Source organism: Magnusiomyces paraingens (genome assembly GCF_902498895.1).
Source record: "Magnusiomyces paraingens strain CBS 517.90 genome assembly, contig: contig3, whole genome shotgun sequence".
Classification (NCBI taxonomy): domain Eukaryota; kingdom Fungi; phylum Ascomycota; class Dipodascomycetes; order Dipodascales; family Dipodascaceae; genus Magnusiomyces; species Magnusiomyces paraingens.
The window spans coordinates 450001-465293 of NW_022474069.1; the positions used below are offsets into that span (position 1 = coordinate 450001).

General features: G+C 39.5%; 5 protein-coding genes across 5 annotated transcripts; 2 read left to right on the top strand and 3 right to left on the bottom strand.

Moving 5' to 3' along the window:
* Window positions 1-1543: 1543 nt before the first annotated feature.
* SAPINGB_P003451 (uncharacterized protein) lies at window positions 1544-4333 on the top strand (the record flags this gene model as incomplete). The annotated part of the gene is made up of 1 exon (XM_031998169.1): window positions 1544-4333. One exon carries the CDS (start codon window positions 1544-1546, stop codon window positions 4331-4333), a length of 2790 nt encoding a protein of 929 aa, XP_031854060.1.
* Window positions 4334-5986: 1653 nt separating this feature from the next.
* Window positions 5987-8092, bottom strand: SAPINGB_P003452 (uncharacterized protein; the record flags this gene model as incomplete). Its single annotated transcript, XM_031998170.1, has 1 exon — window positions 5987-8092. The coding sequence occupies one exon, from the start codon at window positions 8090-8092 to the stop codon at window positions 5987-5989; it is 2106 nt and encodes a 701-aa protein (XP_031854061.1).
* Window positions 8093-8811: 719 nt separating this feature from the next.
* Window positions 8812-10476, bottom strand: SAPINGB_P003453 (uncharacterized protein; the record flags this gene model as incomplete). The annotated part of the gene is made up of 1 exon (XM_031998171.1): window positions 8812-10476. The coding sequence occupies one exon, from the start codon at window positions 10474-10476 to the stop codon at window positions 8812-8814; it is 1665 nt and encodes a 554-aa protein (XP_031854062.1).
* A 511-nt stretch (window positions 10477-10987) lies between these two features.
* SAPINGB_P003454 (uncharacterized protein) lies at window positions 10988-12166 on the bottom strand (the record flags this gene model as incomplete). The annotated part of the gene is made up of 1 exon (XM_031998172.1): window positions 10988-12166. The coding sequence occupies one exon, from the start codon at window positions 12164-12166 to the stop codon at window positions 10988-10990; it is 1179 nt and encodes a 392-aa protein (XP_031854063.1).
* A 289-nt stretch (window positions 12167-12455) lies between these two features.
* Window positions 12456-14771, top strand: SAPINGB_P003455 (uncharacterized protein; the record flags this gene model as incomplete). The annotated part of the gene is made up of 1 exon (XM_031998173.1): window positions 12456-14771. One exon carries the CDS (start codon window positions 12456-12458, stop codon window positions 14769-14771), a length of 2316 nt encoding a protein of 771 aa, XP_031854064.1.
* Between the last annotated feature and the right edge of the window lie 522 nt (window positions 14772-15293).

Consider the following 15293-nt stretch of genomic DNA (forward strand, 5'->3'; position numbering starts at 1 on the left):
TGGAGACTTTTAGAACTTGGTGGAAAAACATAAAAATAAACACACAAAACATTTCTTTTTTTTTTTTTTTTTTGGTTGGTTGGGTTTGGGTTTATTTGGGTTAATTATAGAATGTTAAGGAAATGATACGGCAGGTGAGTCAGCTTACTTAAATTAATTACGTAACCAATCACGCGTACTTGTGTGTGTGTGTGTATGTGGGTTTTTGGGCCAGACAAGTAAGAAATTATGTAATCACATATACTGCAGTTGACAGCAGCGGCTACGGCAGGTGTGGCAGCAGCAGCAGCAGCAGCAGTAATAATAATAATAATAATAATAGTATTAATAGTAGTAGTAATAGTAATAGTAATAAATGTTGGCAGCACTTTTTTTTTTTTTTTTTTTTGTTGGTGTAAAGAAAGAGGAGGGGGGAGTGGAGAGAGAAATATTAAATGTGTGCTATTAAAAATAAAAAAAAAAGGTTGGCAGTAATGGATTTTATTTTTTTTTTATTTATTTAGTCACAACAACAAATAATAAAAGAAAATAACTGCCTTCATATAAAACCGCCGGTTTTCCCGCCTTCTCTTTAATTTTTTTTTTTTTTATTATTATTATCTTATTTTTTTTTTTTTTTTTTTATATTTATATATATTTCTATAAATTTCCTTATTTTTTTTTTTTTTTTTTTTTTTTTTTTTTTTTTTTATAAACCTTCATTTATTTTTATATAAAATTATCATCATCATCATCATCATCTTCGCATCTTTATTAGAAGACCTTTTTTTTTTTTATTCATTTTTTTAATTTTTTTTTGTCAGTAAAAAAAAAAACCCCTCATAGAAACTTAACTTTTATTTGCCATTTGTACATTATCAACAACAACAACACACAAACGCACTCTATGCCTAAAACGTATCTTTAGATAACAACAAACACCACCACCACCACCACACACATACACATACACACACAGCATATATATATATAAATTATCCAACAAAAAAAAAAAACTCTCCAATTAATCCCAGCCAACCAAATCATTACACTACAACAACATCCCACATACACATACAGTACTGAATCATAAGATCTTATAATATCCAGCTACTACTAAATCTTTTTTTTAAAAAATTAAAAAAAAAAAATTATTAAAAAAAAAAAAACCAAAAAAAAAATATAAAGCAGGGGTTTCTTTTATAACATTCAATATCATCATCACCATCATCTTTTTTTCAAAATAAATATCAACAAACCCATCCTCGCCGACCGACTGTTATAAAACTCCCTTCTACCGGCTTTCCCTTTTTTTTTCAACCATAAACGACCTTATCGTCAGCTATTCATTCAAAAAAAAATCAATTCTGCTGACTTTATAACACTTGCTTTCCACCCTTCTCCTCCACCCTCCTCCTCCTTCACTCATCCTTTAGAGCCACGGCTCGCTTCTGGCAACTCTTCTACCTCTCTTTCTCTGCATTTCTTTCCTCTTACTGTCTCTTTAATAAGGCTATAATATTTTAAACACATATATTGCTACTACTGCAACTACTCTACTACAATGACAATTTCTTCAAATCTCAAGCCTAACCAGTTTATTAACGACCGCTACAAGATTGTTGCTGCAATCAACCATGGATCCTTTGGCAGTGTCTCCCTTGCCAAAGATACATGGTCTCGCAACTCTCTTGTAGCCATAAAGTGCATCATCAAGCAGAAAGACGATCCCACGGCTTTGGACGAAGCCAGAGAAGAAATCGCCATTCATAAGCACCTCGGCCACTACAAGTACATTTGCTCTATTCTTGACTCATTTGAAGATGATGAAGCCACTTATCTAGTCATGGAATATTGCCCTGAAGGTGACCTCTACGAAGCCATCCGTGCAGATAAAGGCCCAGGTCCTAACGAAGTCCTTCCATTTATGCTCCAATTAATTGACGCTGTCAAGTATGCTCACAACCATGGCGTCTACCACAGAGACATCAAGCCGGAAAACATTTTGATTGCTCAAGATGGCTCTGTCCGCTTGGCCGACTGGGGGCTTGCTACTACTGAACGCTACAACTCGGAGTTTGGCGTTGGCTCAGAGCGCTACATGGCCCCAGAACTTTTCGACCAAAACAATATCGACTCATACGATGCTGAAAAGGTTGACATTTGGTCTTTGGGTATCTGCCTTCTCAATATTTTGTTTGGACGCAACCCCTTTACATCTGCATGCCAAAAGGATAAGCTTTTTCTTGACTTTGCGTCTGACCGTGAAGCCCTTTTTGACATCTTCCCAACATTATCTGATGACACCTTTGTTTGCCTCAGACATTCTTTAACCCTCGACCCGGATAACCGTTCTTTGGACCGTTTCCGTGAGAGTCTTCTTCAAGTCGAGTCTTGGACCACAGATGAAGATGATTATTATTATGGCGACAACAATGCTATTGCTGCAACATCTAGCCAGGTTTCTCTCTCTGATGTTTCTGTCAATGATGAATCTGTCAAGGGTACTGTTGCAAATGCTACTGTTGTTACTCCCACTCCAGTTGTTCTCTCGCGTGTTTCTTCATCTTCATCTCGTCTTCCTTCTGTTGCTGCCTCCTCCAAACTTGACTCTACTCCTATTACAACAAGCAGTGCCCCGATTGCTGGCATCCCTATAAAGGTTGACGCCGCTCCTGTTGCTGTTCCTGTTGTTTCTCTTGCTTCTGCTGCCGCTGATGCTTCGGCTTCGGCTTCGGCTTCGGCTTCGGCTGTTGTTTCTGCTGCTACTACTGCTACTATTCCAGCAGTCACCGTTGCTACTACTACTGCTACTACTGCTACTACTGCTACTACTGCTACTGCTGCTACTGCTTCTATTGCCACTCCTAATGCATCTACTGAAGCCACCACCAAATCAACCCTTGTCACCGAACCTGTTCCTATTGCTTTGCCTGACTCGGGTCTTAACGTTACGACCACTAATGACCCCCTTGCTACTACAGCACCCCCTACTAATTTGTTACGACCCCCATATAATACGCCTACTAATGGCATTTCAACCCCATCCCACCTCTCTGCAAGCATCTTGGCTACTGGTACTGCCAGTATCCCTTCTGCTACTCTCCATAAGATTGTCCCCACTAACAATAACCGTGAACCTTTGCGCACTCCTCTTAACATGTCGCACCAAATTCTCAGTGAGAGTTTGCTCAGCCACTCTTGGAGTCGCACAATGCAATTCACCCCACCAAACCCTTCCTACTTTGCCAACCACCATCACAATGGTATCTCCGCCTCAAACAACTCTGGAAGTTCCCGCGGTGTGTCTCAGTCCCGTTACTATGACAATGGCAAACGTGTCTCACAAGTGTTTTCATCATCAACAACAACCCCTCTTGTTCCTCAACATGGCCGTCTCTTTATGGAGTCTGTTACTGAAGAAGAGGACTACCATGATGGTGTTGATGATGATGATGACGATGATGAAGTCTTTGCTATGGATGAGCTTGGATCTGCTCTTAGCGATCTTGGCCGCAACATGCATGGCGCCCATATTGATGACACGTCATCGGTTTACTCTGTACCTTCGTTAGTTCCTTCTAATGACGATAGCATTAGCAGCGTCAATAGTAGTCGTCGCAGTGTTGTCATAGGTGCTAGTAATCCTGTTGGTTACTCTTCGGTTGTTCGCCGTAATGCTACTGCTGCTACTGCTGCTGCTGCTGCTGCTGCTGCTACTACTACTACTACTCATGCCGCGGCTTCTGCAACTGCTACTGTTTCATCCCCAACAACAGTCTCAGCTATAGCTACATCCGCAGCCACCGCCAATGCCACGACTATCACCTCACCTCTTGTTTCTTCTTCCACCAAACCTAGTTCTAGTGCCACGGCAACACCTACTCCCTCATCGATTGTTATACCCAAAAACAATGCTTTGTGGAACTCGTTCGCTTTTGACGACTTTGATGACGACTTTGACGATGACGACTTTGATGAATATGAGGTTCAGCGCATGCTGGATTTGACGGAACACTCATTTTCGCGTACCCCGTTATTTCCCTCGTCTCTATCTTCTTCTTCTTCCAAGACTGGTGCGCAAGTTCGCGTGACATCTCCGCTCCGGAGCGAGATGGCTCTTGAAGAGAATACTGATGATTTTGGGAACACAAACGGTTCTGGTACCACTGGTGGTGCTACGACTGCAAGTGCGGGTAATAATAATAATAATAACAAGAAGAAGAAGAAGAAGAACAACAATGCATCATCTACCACAAAGCTTGCGCCCAAGAAATTTGGATCTGGTGGGACTGGTGTTCCACCCATGATGTCGTCGCGCAATAATAACTGGGCTGTTCCTACGTTGAGTTGAAGAGAAAAAAAAATATTATCTGATTAGGAAGATATTTTAAAGTTAAAAAGGCCCTTTTTTTCTAGGGATGATAGAATAGAAAATAAGCCTTGATGGGAATTTTTTTTTTTTGAGATATGAGAGAGAAAAAAAAAAGCAATAGATTTGTTTTTTTTTTTTACTTTTGATGATTTTTTTATTTTTTTTGAAGATTTGATGCATTTACGACTTTTATTTTTTTTTAAAGATTTTTTTTGCTTTATAGCAAAAAAGAAACAGCAGCAAACCCAACTAAACCAGCATTTGAAATAAATTGCCTAAAGTAATATTAATAACGCCTTTCAAACGCCATCACGAATATACGAAGAACCATGATATTTATTGCATTTTTTTTTAAATACAAGAAACCAAAAAAAAAAAAAAAAAAAATAAAGAAAGGAAAAAGAAATATTTTTTATGAAAAAAAAAGAAAAAAAATAACAAATTTGGGGACTTAATAATAAAATTATAAAAAAAAATTTAAAAAAAAAAAATTAACAAAAAAAAACCTTTCTTGTTTTTTTTTTATATTTTTATGATGTGATGACTTATTAATTATTATTATATATATTTATTTATTTATATACTTTTTTTTTATATATATATATATATTTTCTTTTTTGTATCAAAAAAAATTGTTTTTTTGTGTGTATAAAAATTTACATGTCTTGTGTTTAGTAGATGAATATAAATATATTTAAGAAAATGCGGGGAGGTTAAGGTGGAGAAAACCGGAGAGACAGACTTCTATATATACTAACAATAAGATTTCTCTGAACTTTGAAAAAAAAAATATATATTTATATATATATATATATATATATATAAATTAAAAAGGAAATAAAAAGGTTAATCAACCAGCCGAGGTTTTCATTTTGAAAATGCCTTTTTATTTTATTTATTTATTTATTTATTTGTGCAACAAGTTATAACTTGTTATATAACATTGTGTTTAACTATATATTTATATACTAATAAACCCGCTCCGATCGTCATTCCGGAAAGCTAACTAAAAAAAAAAAATAAATAAATAAATAAATAAATAAATAAAAATAAAAATAAAAATCTTTAAACTTCCAAATTTTTTTTTATTTCTTAATTCCCCCCCCACAATCCTTTTTTTTTTTTTTTTTTTTTTTTTTTTTGTTGTTGTTGTTGCAAACAGTAATTGCAAATTAAAACGGCAACTTCCACATATAAAAATCCACCACCTCCACCTCCACCTCCGAGTCCTTTTCGTTCTTCTTCTTCTTCTTCGTGATGACCAAAACGTTTCCCAACAAAAAAAAAAGAAAAAGAAAAAGTCTGTTTAAAGTAAGTAATTTAGAAGAAGAAGAAGAAGAAGAAGAAGAAGAAGAAGAAGAAGAAGAAGAAGAAGAAGAAGAAGAAGAAAAAAAAAAAAACAAATAAAAAAAACAGAAAATAAAAGAAATCCAAACGTAAGGTTGGCGTATATACAAATGGGGGGTGAGGATTAAAAAAAAAAAGAAAAAAAAGGTCACGATGATATTGAAATCAGTAGATTTTATTATTATTATTATATACATTTATTTACTTATTTCTTCATTCATATAAACAAAATTCAAGCCTTAGAAAAACTGTCCAAGTTTCTCTCTCTCTCTCTCTCTCTCTCTCTCAGAAAAACGCAGTCGAGGCTGGACTTATCACCACATCATCTTCAACCGCATCCCGCAAATGCTCCACATCCTGGATCGTATGTACATTAATCTGAGTACAATCTCCTGTAAATTCAAATTCGAAAATACCCATAAGATAAGACGCAGAACCATTCCCACTGCCACTACTACTACCACTACCACTGCCACCTCCCGCACGTGGACTTAATGTCATCATGGCTTTACGAATAACCCTCTCTACTAACGAAAATGGGTTTTCATCAGAACTTCCTACAGCCGATTCAGAATCAGACTTTAGGCTCGAAAGAGGAACCGAAGAAGAAGACGTAGAAGACGTAGAAGACGTAGAAGACGTAGAAGACGTAGAAGACGTAGAAGAAGACGAAGATAATGAACTGCTACTCTCTCCATGATGACACCACCCCTCAGAACATGTCCGCCATTTGATAACATACTTCTTGGGCACAACAGAAGCCCTCTCACCCTCAAGCATTTCTGCAACCTGATGTGCTGCTGTTTTCCCTGCATGTCTGTGATCATGATGATGACGATGATTATGATTATGTGACGATGACGGTGGCGGCAAGGTATCTCCTGAATTTTCTCCCTCATTGATATCCCCATTCCCTTCACCATTATTTCTTTCATCTCCATCTTGCTCTAAATCTGTTCCACGAACAGGCGCAAATACCCCAGCCCGTGAGCCACCGCCAAGTGACAACAACTCACCACTGGGCCCCACAAAATACGACGAAATGACATGCAACTGTGTTTCAGGACGTACAAATAGGGTCGTTGCCACCAACTGAACTGCCCGAATGGCTGCTGAATATGCAACACGGCCCTTGATGATTTGTGGAATCGGCACTGAAAGATACATTCCATTATTACCATTGCTGTTGCCGTTGGACCCGTCGTTGTTGTCGTTGATGGAGGAAGAAGATGAAGATGAAGATGCAGATGAAGACGAAGACGATTCACGACCCAACTGAGGGTATCCGGACAACCCGCCGTGGAAGGAAGGTCTCATAAGACCTGGAGCTGACCCTGCACCGTGCGAAAAGGGTCCGAATCCTGTTCCTGGTAATGGGATTTTGAGGTGCAGTTTTCTTTTTTTTTTTTTATGTGTAGAAGACGATGTAGATGTAGAAGATTCTCCTTGAGCCTCATCTTTATTTGACCCCGCAGCCGCACCATCTCCACTCTCTTCATCCTCAACCTCCGTCTCATAAAACTGACGGCTGTCAGGGAACAACCGTAACACAATATCTGGCGACAATTCCATTTTGTTGGACACTGGTGATGCCGTGCTTGCAGAGTGAAGCATGTGTGGGACCCGTGCATCAATATCGGCCACCAGACGTGCCAGGTTCTCCAGTTTTTGAATGTACGACCCTCCGTCACCGCCACCGCCGTTGCCTCCACCACGGTTGTTATTTCCTGGGTCATTATTATTACCATTGCGAATGCTCATATTGATATTATTAGTGGTTGCATGGGCAGAGGCCTCTGTAGTCGTCGTAGTCTTAGATGTGTTGCAAGTAACGTTGCTAAAAAGAGACTCGGGCCCGGGGTTTGCACCTGTCACTAGATCAGCGCCACGAAGCCCGGCAGCAGCTGCAAGCGCGCCTAACACCTGCGCCAACCCAGAGCCTGTAACATGTTGCGCTCCTAGTCTCTGGTATTGTTCTCCTGCATTACTTGTCAGTCCCAATCGCTGGAGCACCTGAGTTTCGTCTTCTGTCAACAACACCGTATCTTGGTCCATAAACTTGTTACTGTTACTGCTACTGTTATTGCGATTCTTGTGGCCATTGTCTTTCTCACAACCACCATTACCACCACTGCTTGTTTCAAGATACTCAGCCTCAGAACCATCCATGACTTCACGGTGCGGAGTCGTATTCTCCGAATAAAGTCCAGATGATGAACCGGGTACCATTGTGGCAATGCATTGTTGTTGTTGTCGGCGTGTAGCTACTGCAGAAATAGAGCCTGGCAAACATACATTGCTATTAATACTTGTCGAATGAATTGCGGTTGCTGAAGCCACGGGCCGGAGTACCGTGGTCAGCACGGCTCTTGAGAGCCTTCTTGCGGGCATTTCTTTTGTGTTTGTGAGTTTTTTTTTTTTTTTTTTTTTTCTTCTTCTAATAAACTATATATGGTGATGTTTAAGTCTTGTAGTCTTTTGTATGAAAGTCTTTATCTCGCACCCAGTAATTTGAATTGAAACTCGTTTTTTTTTTTTTTTGGATTTTCTATAAATTAAAGAAAAAAAAATAAATAGTAACAAGAAATTCTTGAAGTTTTAATAGATTTCAAGAAGAACAAAAAAAAAAAAACAGAGAAAGAAAAGTATTGTAAAATTTTTTTTATCTATCTGGAGGGTTTTTTTTTGTTTTTTTGTTCAAAGAGGAGAAGCAACGATTGAATGAAACCTCAGCGGTTTTTTTTTTTATTTTTTTTTTTTAAGTGATTTGCGTGCACTAACGAGAGAATAAAAAAAAAGACCAATTGAAGAGAGTGCAATCTGACCTAAGATAGTATCTACAACTTGTCACATATGACATAAACCTTACACTTTAAAGTATACAACTTATTATTAAAACAGGTTAAGGGTTGCCCACAATAACTTCTTCCTTCTACTCCTCCTAGTCCTCCTTTTTAAGTCAATTCCACCTTATCAATCAATTCAAAACAAACAAACAAAAAAAAAAAATACTTTTTTTTTTTTTTTTTTTTTGAAAACTCAATTAAATAAAACGCAAAAATAGTAAAGCCAAATAACAATAACAATAATATAATAATAATAAAACCACCTCAAATAGACCATTCTTTAAATTGGTTAATAAGACCCTGGGTAGACGCATCATGTGTTGACACAGGCTTCTTATCCTTGAGCTCCTCACCAATAACCTTAGCAAGAACCTTGCCCAGCTCAACTCCCCACTGGTCATACGAGTTGATGTTCCAAATGGCACCCTCAACAAATGTAACGTGCTCGTAGTATGCAATCAGCGCACCCAATGTTGCAGGTGTAATCTTCTGTGCAAGAATCGATGTCGTGGGTCTGTTGCCCTGGAAAATCTTGTGGTTCACAAGCTCAGGCTTAGTACCTTCAGCCTCCACAACTGCCTTGGGCTTGCCAACCATCAATGCCTCGGCCTGTGCAAAATAATTGGAAGCCAACATGCGCTGGTGCAAGTTGCCCTCAATGGGATTATGCGACTGAGCAGCAAGAATAAAGTCTGCGGGAATCAGCTTGGTGCCCTGGTGAACCAACTGAAAGAATGAGTGTTGAGCATTTGTTGCAGGCTCACCAAACAAAATGGTACCTGTCTCATACTTGACAAACTCATTGGCTCGGTTCACAGACTTACCATTAGATTCCATCGACAGCTGCTGCAAGTAAGCTGGGAATCGGTGCAGGTACTGGTCAAACGGCGCAACCAAGTGTGTTTGAGCACCAAAAAAGTTATTGTACCACACTGAAAGCAGACCACCAATCACAGGGATATTGTCCTCCAACTTGGTCTCGACAAAGTGCTTATCAACAGCCTCACCACCCTTCAAAAAGGCTTCAAAGTTCTCGTAGCCAATATACAGGGCAACAGATAAGCCAATGGCAGACCACACAGAGTAACGGCCACCAACCCAGTCCTCAAAACCAAACATATTTTTGGTGTCAATGCCAAATTCCTTGACTTTTTCGGCATTGGTAGAAAGCGCAACAAAATGCTTTGCAATGTGTTTGGGGTCCTTAGCAGTCGCCAAAAACCAATTCTTGGCTGAGGTGGCATTGGTCACCGTCTCGGCAGTCGTAAAAGTCTTGGAGGCCACAAGGAATAATGTAGTCTCAGGATTGAGTCCGCGTAAGGTTTCAGCAGTGTGGGTACCATCAATGTTGGAAACAAAGTGGACATGCAGATCGCGTTGAGAGTATGCCTTAAGAGCCTCGGTGACCATAACAGGCCCCAGATCAGAGCCACCAATGCCAATGTTGACAATATCAGTGATCTTCTTGCCTGAGTAACCTGTCCACTCACCGGAGCGCACAGAGTCAGAAAACTCCTTCATGTGTGCAAGTACGCTGTGGACCTCCTTGGTAGTGTCGACGCCATTGACCTTCATGGGTCGGCCCTGAGTGTTACGTAGCGCCATGTGGTACACAGCACGGTTTTCGGTAAAGTTGATGTGGTCACCGGCAAACAGAGCCTGGCGCAGCTCCTCAATCTTTGCATCCTTGGCGAGCTGTAAAAGAGTGGCCAAAATCTCTTCGTCCACAATGTTTTTACTAAAGTCAAAAAGAACCTTGCTACCGTCGTAATTGGTCAGAGTACGGGTAAACTCTTCAAAGCGCTTGGGATTGCTGGCAAACTCTTCCTTTACAGAAAGGCTCTTGCCCTTTTTGGCGTGCAGTTCCTCGAGCTTGGACCATGTGGGGAGGTCTGTGGCCTGGTTGAAGGTAGTGTAGTTGGTAGCCATTGTGATAATTTTGTTACAAAAGATGAAGATTGTTATGGAGGGGAAAAAAAAAGAACAAAAAAAGGAAGAATTGAGTAGGAATTAAAGGTTGGAATTGAGAATTTATATATATAATAAGATATTGTCTCAAAATAGATATTAAAAAGTAAAAAAAAAAAAAAAAAAAAAAAAAAAAGGGGAAGAGAGAAATTATGGGAAAACCCGGGCTATTTATACGTGGAGACTTGAGCTTTACAATGGGCTGCTTGAGACCCTTCGGCAGAGTGTTGGCCACCCGCAGAAATTAATTGCCCTAATCATCTTTAGACTGGATACACTCATACACAACAAAAGAGTGGGGTGAGTGCGGGTGGAAGTTATATATGTATATATATAATAGTGTGTGTGTGTCTGCGCTCACGTATTCAATACGCCAATTAATTAATTATTTTTTTATTTTTATACTGTAAAATTTATATATATAAAACCCTTTTCTCTCTCACTCTCTCTCTTTCTTTCTTTCTATTCCTACTTATAACCGTACAAGCGATGACCCGATGAAAACCACTGCTGCAATTGCGGCTATGGTTGCGGGACCGAGCACCGACAATGGGCCGTGCGCAGAGTCATCAGCCTCGGGCAATGGCTTCCCAGTCTCTTCCTTAGGTCCGGCTGCTGCTGCCGCTGCTGCTGTTGATGATGCAACTTCTGGGGTTTCAACCTCCGTGGTGTTCCCCCCCCGCCCAACAATCTTGTCTCTAAGCTCCTCGGAAACCATCAGGTTCTTGAGAATGGTGTCAACGTCAGTCCCATTGTGTGTGCTGTTGTCTACCTCAGCATGTTGCACACTCCCGAAAAAGTCCGTCACCAGGACGTCCTTGAGATCCCGCTTAAACAGGTCCGCGCGGATCCCTGGATTCGAGTGAATGTCCTTCGGGTTATACGACGCAAACAAATCCGCAATCGTCGTTTTCGACTGGCGGTCAACCTTCTCCAAAAACTCCAAATTGTAGTACGTAAATCGGTCAATCACCGCAACACCAACATCTGTGTCTGCATGATGCGAGTAACTGCTCTCGTCAAGCTTCGACGACCCTACCGCCAAAATATTGGGCGAATAGAACCGCGAATACATAGTATTGGCCTGGCATGTATCGATCATAAATAGAATCTCATTGTACCGCCGCTTTTCCCACATTTGCTCAAATGCATCTGCAATGTCCTGAGCTCCAATCTCCTCCGCATCCTGAAACTTGAGAAACTCATTCCCTCCGTGTCCCGTCATGTAGATGAAAATATTAGACCGGTCGTCCGTAAGAAGTCGTTTAGATCGCGGCTGCTTGTCTCCATCCCACCGGTCTGTCAGTAGGCGAATAAAGTTCTCCACTGTCACTTCATAACCTCGGTAGTCTACCTCGATATTATCGCCATATAAGTCCAACGCACGGTCTGCATTGTTGTACACTTTTCCGGGGAAAAGATTGCGAGGATTGCACGAAACGTCGTCAGATAACATCAAAATGATCTGCGAGTCTGGAATACCCAGACGCTTGACAGTGCGATACATGCTCAGCACGTTGGCCATGTGTCTGTAGTTGAACCAAAACCGCGATGTTGATACCAGCACCGCCCAGTTGTTTGTATGCTCGCCTTGAACCACCCCTAGCAGCACCGCCAGGAATAGTAAAATCACCCTGAAAATAGTTTTCATTATTTTATATTTTTTTGTATTTCAATTAATATTAGAAAAACATGTGCTCTTTTATATTTAATTCCAGGGATGTTGATCCAAGGTGACTGTTGGGTAATGTTATTAAAATGTGTTTGTAAAAGAAAATGCTGACAAACTCTTGTTGCTAATATTTTACAAACCGGCCCCAAAGATACCCGTAACATGCGTATTTTAAAGAATGTTCTCACTGATTTAACCATAATTTCTTCATTTTTTTATTTTTATTTTTATTTTTTTTTTCTTTCAATCAAACCTACCAAGACCTGACATGATTTTGCTCCGGTATCTGCAACAATCAAAAGGATGCCTGATACGATCTACTATTGTACAGCCTGGTTCTCGAAAATGTACTTCTGGTCTAGTTTTTATTCGTCGTTTAACTGAACCCTCAGTTGGTTTTTTAAACATTGATTCTTCACTCACCCAAAACTCACACAAAATATCTCTTCGGTCATACCAAAATGAGTGTATCAAGGAATGCCTTGAATCATTTGCCAATGGGAAAAACCGCATCGCTGTTTCACTTGCTACGGGCTCAGGAAAAACAGTTATTTTTTCCCATCTTTTATCTCAAATCACTCCACAGCCAGGCCAAGGCTCTTGCGTACTGATCCTCGTACACCGTCGCGAGCTCGCAACTCAGGCTCGTGATACAGTTCAACGGGTTTGCCCGCATTTAAAAGTCCAGATTGAAATGGGGAAGGAATGTGCAGATGTTGATGCAGATGTTATTGTAGCTTCCGTGCCAACATTAACTACCAAATCTTTAAAACGCTTAGAATACCCTCAGTTTGATCCAAAAAGATTTAAACTAATTATTGTAGATGAGGCCCATCATGCCGCGGCGCCTACATATTTAAAGATCCTTAAGTTTTTTGGAGCAGGAACTCCAGAAACCAAAATTTATGTAGCTGGCTTTTCTGCTACATTTTCGCGGCTCGATGGATTAAGCTTAAAGTCTGCCATGGACCATGTAGTATACCACCGAAGCATGATGGAAATGATTAAAGATGGGTTTCTTTCTGATTTAAGACTTACAACTATCAAAGCTTCTTATGATTTGCAGCCGCTTCTTGATGAAGAAAATGCAAAATGGGAAGAACAAGAGCGACAGAGACTCATGACAAATACTTTAAAAAGCCCCAGTATTCGAAAAATCAAACCACCATCTAAGCGTGGTGATTACAATTCTGGGCTACTTTCCAAAATTTTAAATACAAACGAAATCAATGAACTTGTGGTCAAGATTTGGAAACGGATATGCTTGGAAAAGTATCTTTCGACTTTAATTTTTTGTGTCGACATTAAACATGCCGAAGATCTTGCGACAAAATTCCAAGAACATAATATATCTGCAGAATACATTTCTTCCAAAACTCCTGATGGAGAACGTGCTGCCATTCTTAAGCGGTTTAAAAATAGAGAGACACCCGTGCTCATCAATTGTGCTATTTTGACAGAAGGAACTGATATTCCCAATATTGACGCAATAATGCTTCTGCGACCCACCCGCTCGGAATCTTTATTAGTACAAATGGTGGGCCGTGGATTAAGGTTACACCCTGGGAAAGAACACTGTCATTTAATTGATTTTGTGGGAAGCACTTCTGCACAAAAGAGTGGCATGTATACGACTCCTACACTTATGGGATTGGATCCAAATGATTTGGTTGAAGATGTTTCTTTGAAGGAAATTGAGGAAATGAATGAAGAGAAGAGAAAGAAAGAGAGGGAAAGGGAAGAAAGAGAAAAGGAAGAGAAGGAAAAGAAAGAAAAAGAAGAGAATATTCCTGAAAATGTTCCTCCTGGTATTGATGTGGATAAAATTAAAATTGAAACTTACGAGGGAATTGTGGATTTTTTGGGCATGAAACCTGATAAGAATAAGTCCAAGTCCAAAAAGCCTCGTTTGGATATCTTTACTAGTCCATATGCTTGGGTTCCTATTAAAGACAACATGTATGTTCTTACAGGTAAGGAAAAACAACTAAATCTAGTTTTGGAGCCTAATGAACCTGACAAGGAAGATACCTGGCGCTTGGAAAAGTTTGAAGTTGTGGACCAATACACCTATTTGGAGCATCTAATTAATGAGCATGGAAATAAACAAGGGATTAAAAAGTTAAAAGATTTTGAAAAGGTTGATTCTAGAAAAAAGAAGTACACAATTAAACAAACTGTTGCCGAGAAACTACCAAACAAGGTGGCTCTAAGAGCTGCTGATTCATTGACGGAGAAATATTTTGAGAGCCCGTATATGGTTCAGCGACGAGCGCCATGGCGCAATCAACCTGCTAGCAGTGCTCAAGTTGATTTGATAAAGAAGTTGCTGAAAAAAACTCTTGAGAGTCGCGAGATTACGAGTCTTCACAACAAGTTTCTTAAAGAGCGCAACAAAAGACGCGGGGGAGAAAACACTGAGCCTGAAACCAGTACTCCAGAGGATAATTTAGAATGGGTTGAAGATATCACAAAGGGAGAAGCCTCAGACATTTTGACCAAGGCCAAGAATGGTGGGCTCAAGGATTTACTCAAGAGTTTCTATTCGTACTTGAATCGATTGAACAAAATCACCAAAACCTAAATATAGAAATTTACATTTTTTTGGCAGAGCCGCATTATTAGCCGTACCTGCGAGTTTTTCTTTTTTTTTTTTTTTTTTTTTTTTCAAACATTCATTACTAACATGAGTGCTAAACTACAACATTTTTCAGAGAAAAGGAGTCCACTGGCTGGCTACACGTGTGGTAATGGGCTACTTTAGAGGGAATTTTTCTTTTAAAAGTATATACAATTAGATATACGGATGGAGCCTGGTTGCTATTTTAAAATGTCGTCTTGGCTTCAAAATAGACTTGAAATGCTCTTTTTTTTGGTACAAAAAAAGATGTTTTTGGGCCTCAACAGAAATTTGGGAACCGGTAAAATTGTGCATAGATCTAGTATTTTTAATGAAAAAAAATAATCAAATCTGTAAAGAGGACTTGTAAATGTTTTTTTTTTTTTTTCATTAATTAAATAATCAAAACATTAACAATTCCTAGATTGCTTTTATCCTAGTTCTTCGAATCTGATTGCTTTGTTTATCTGATGCCTCTATTCTATG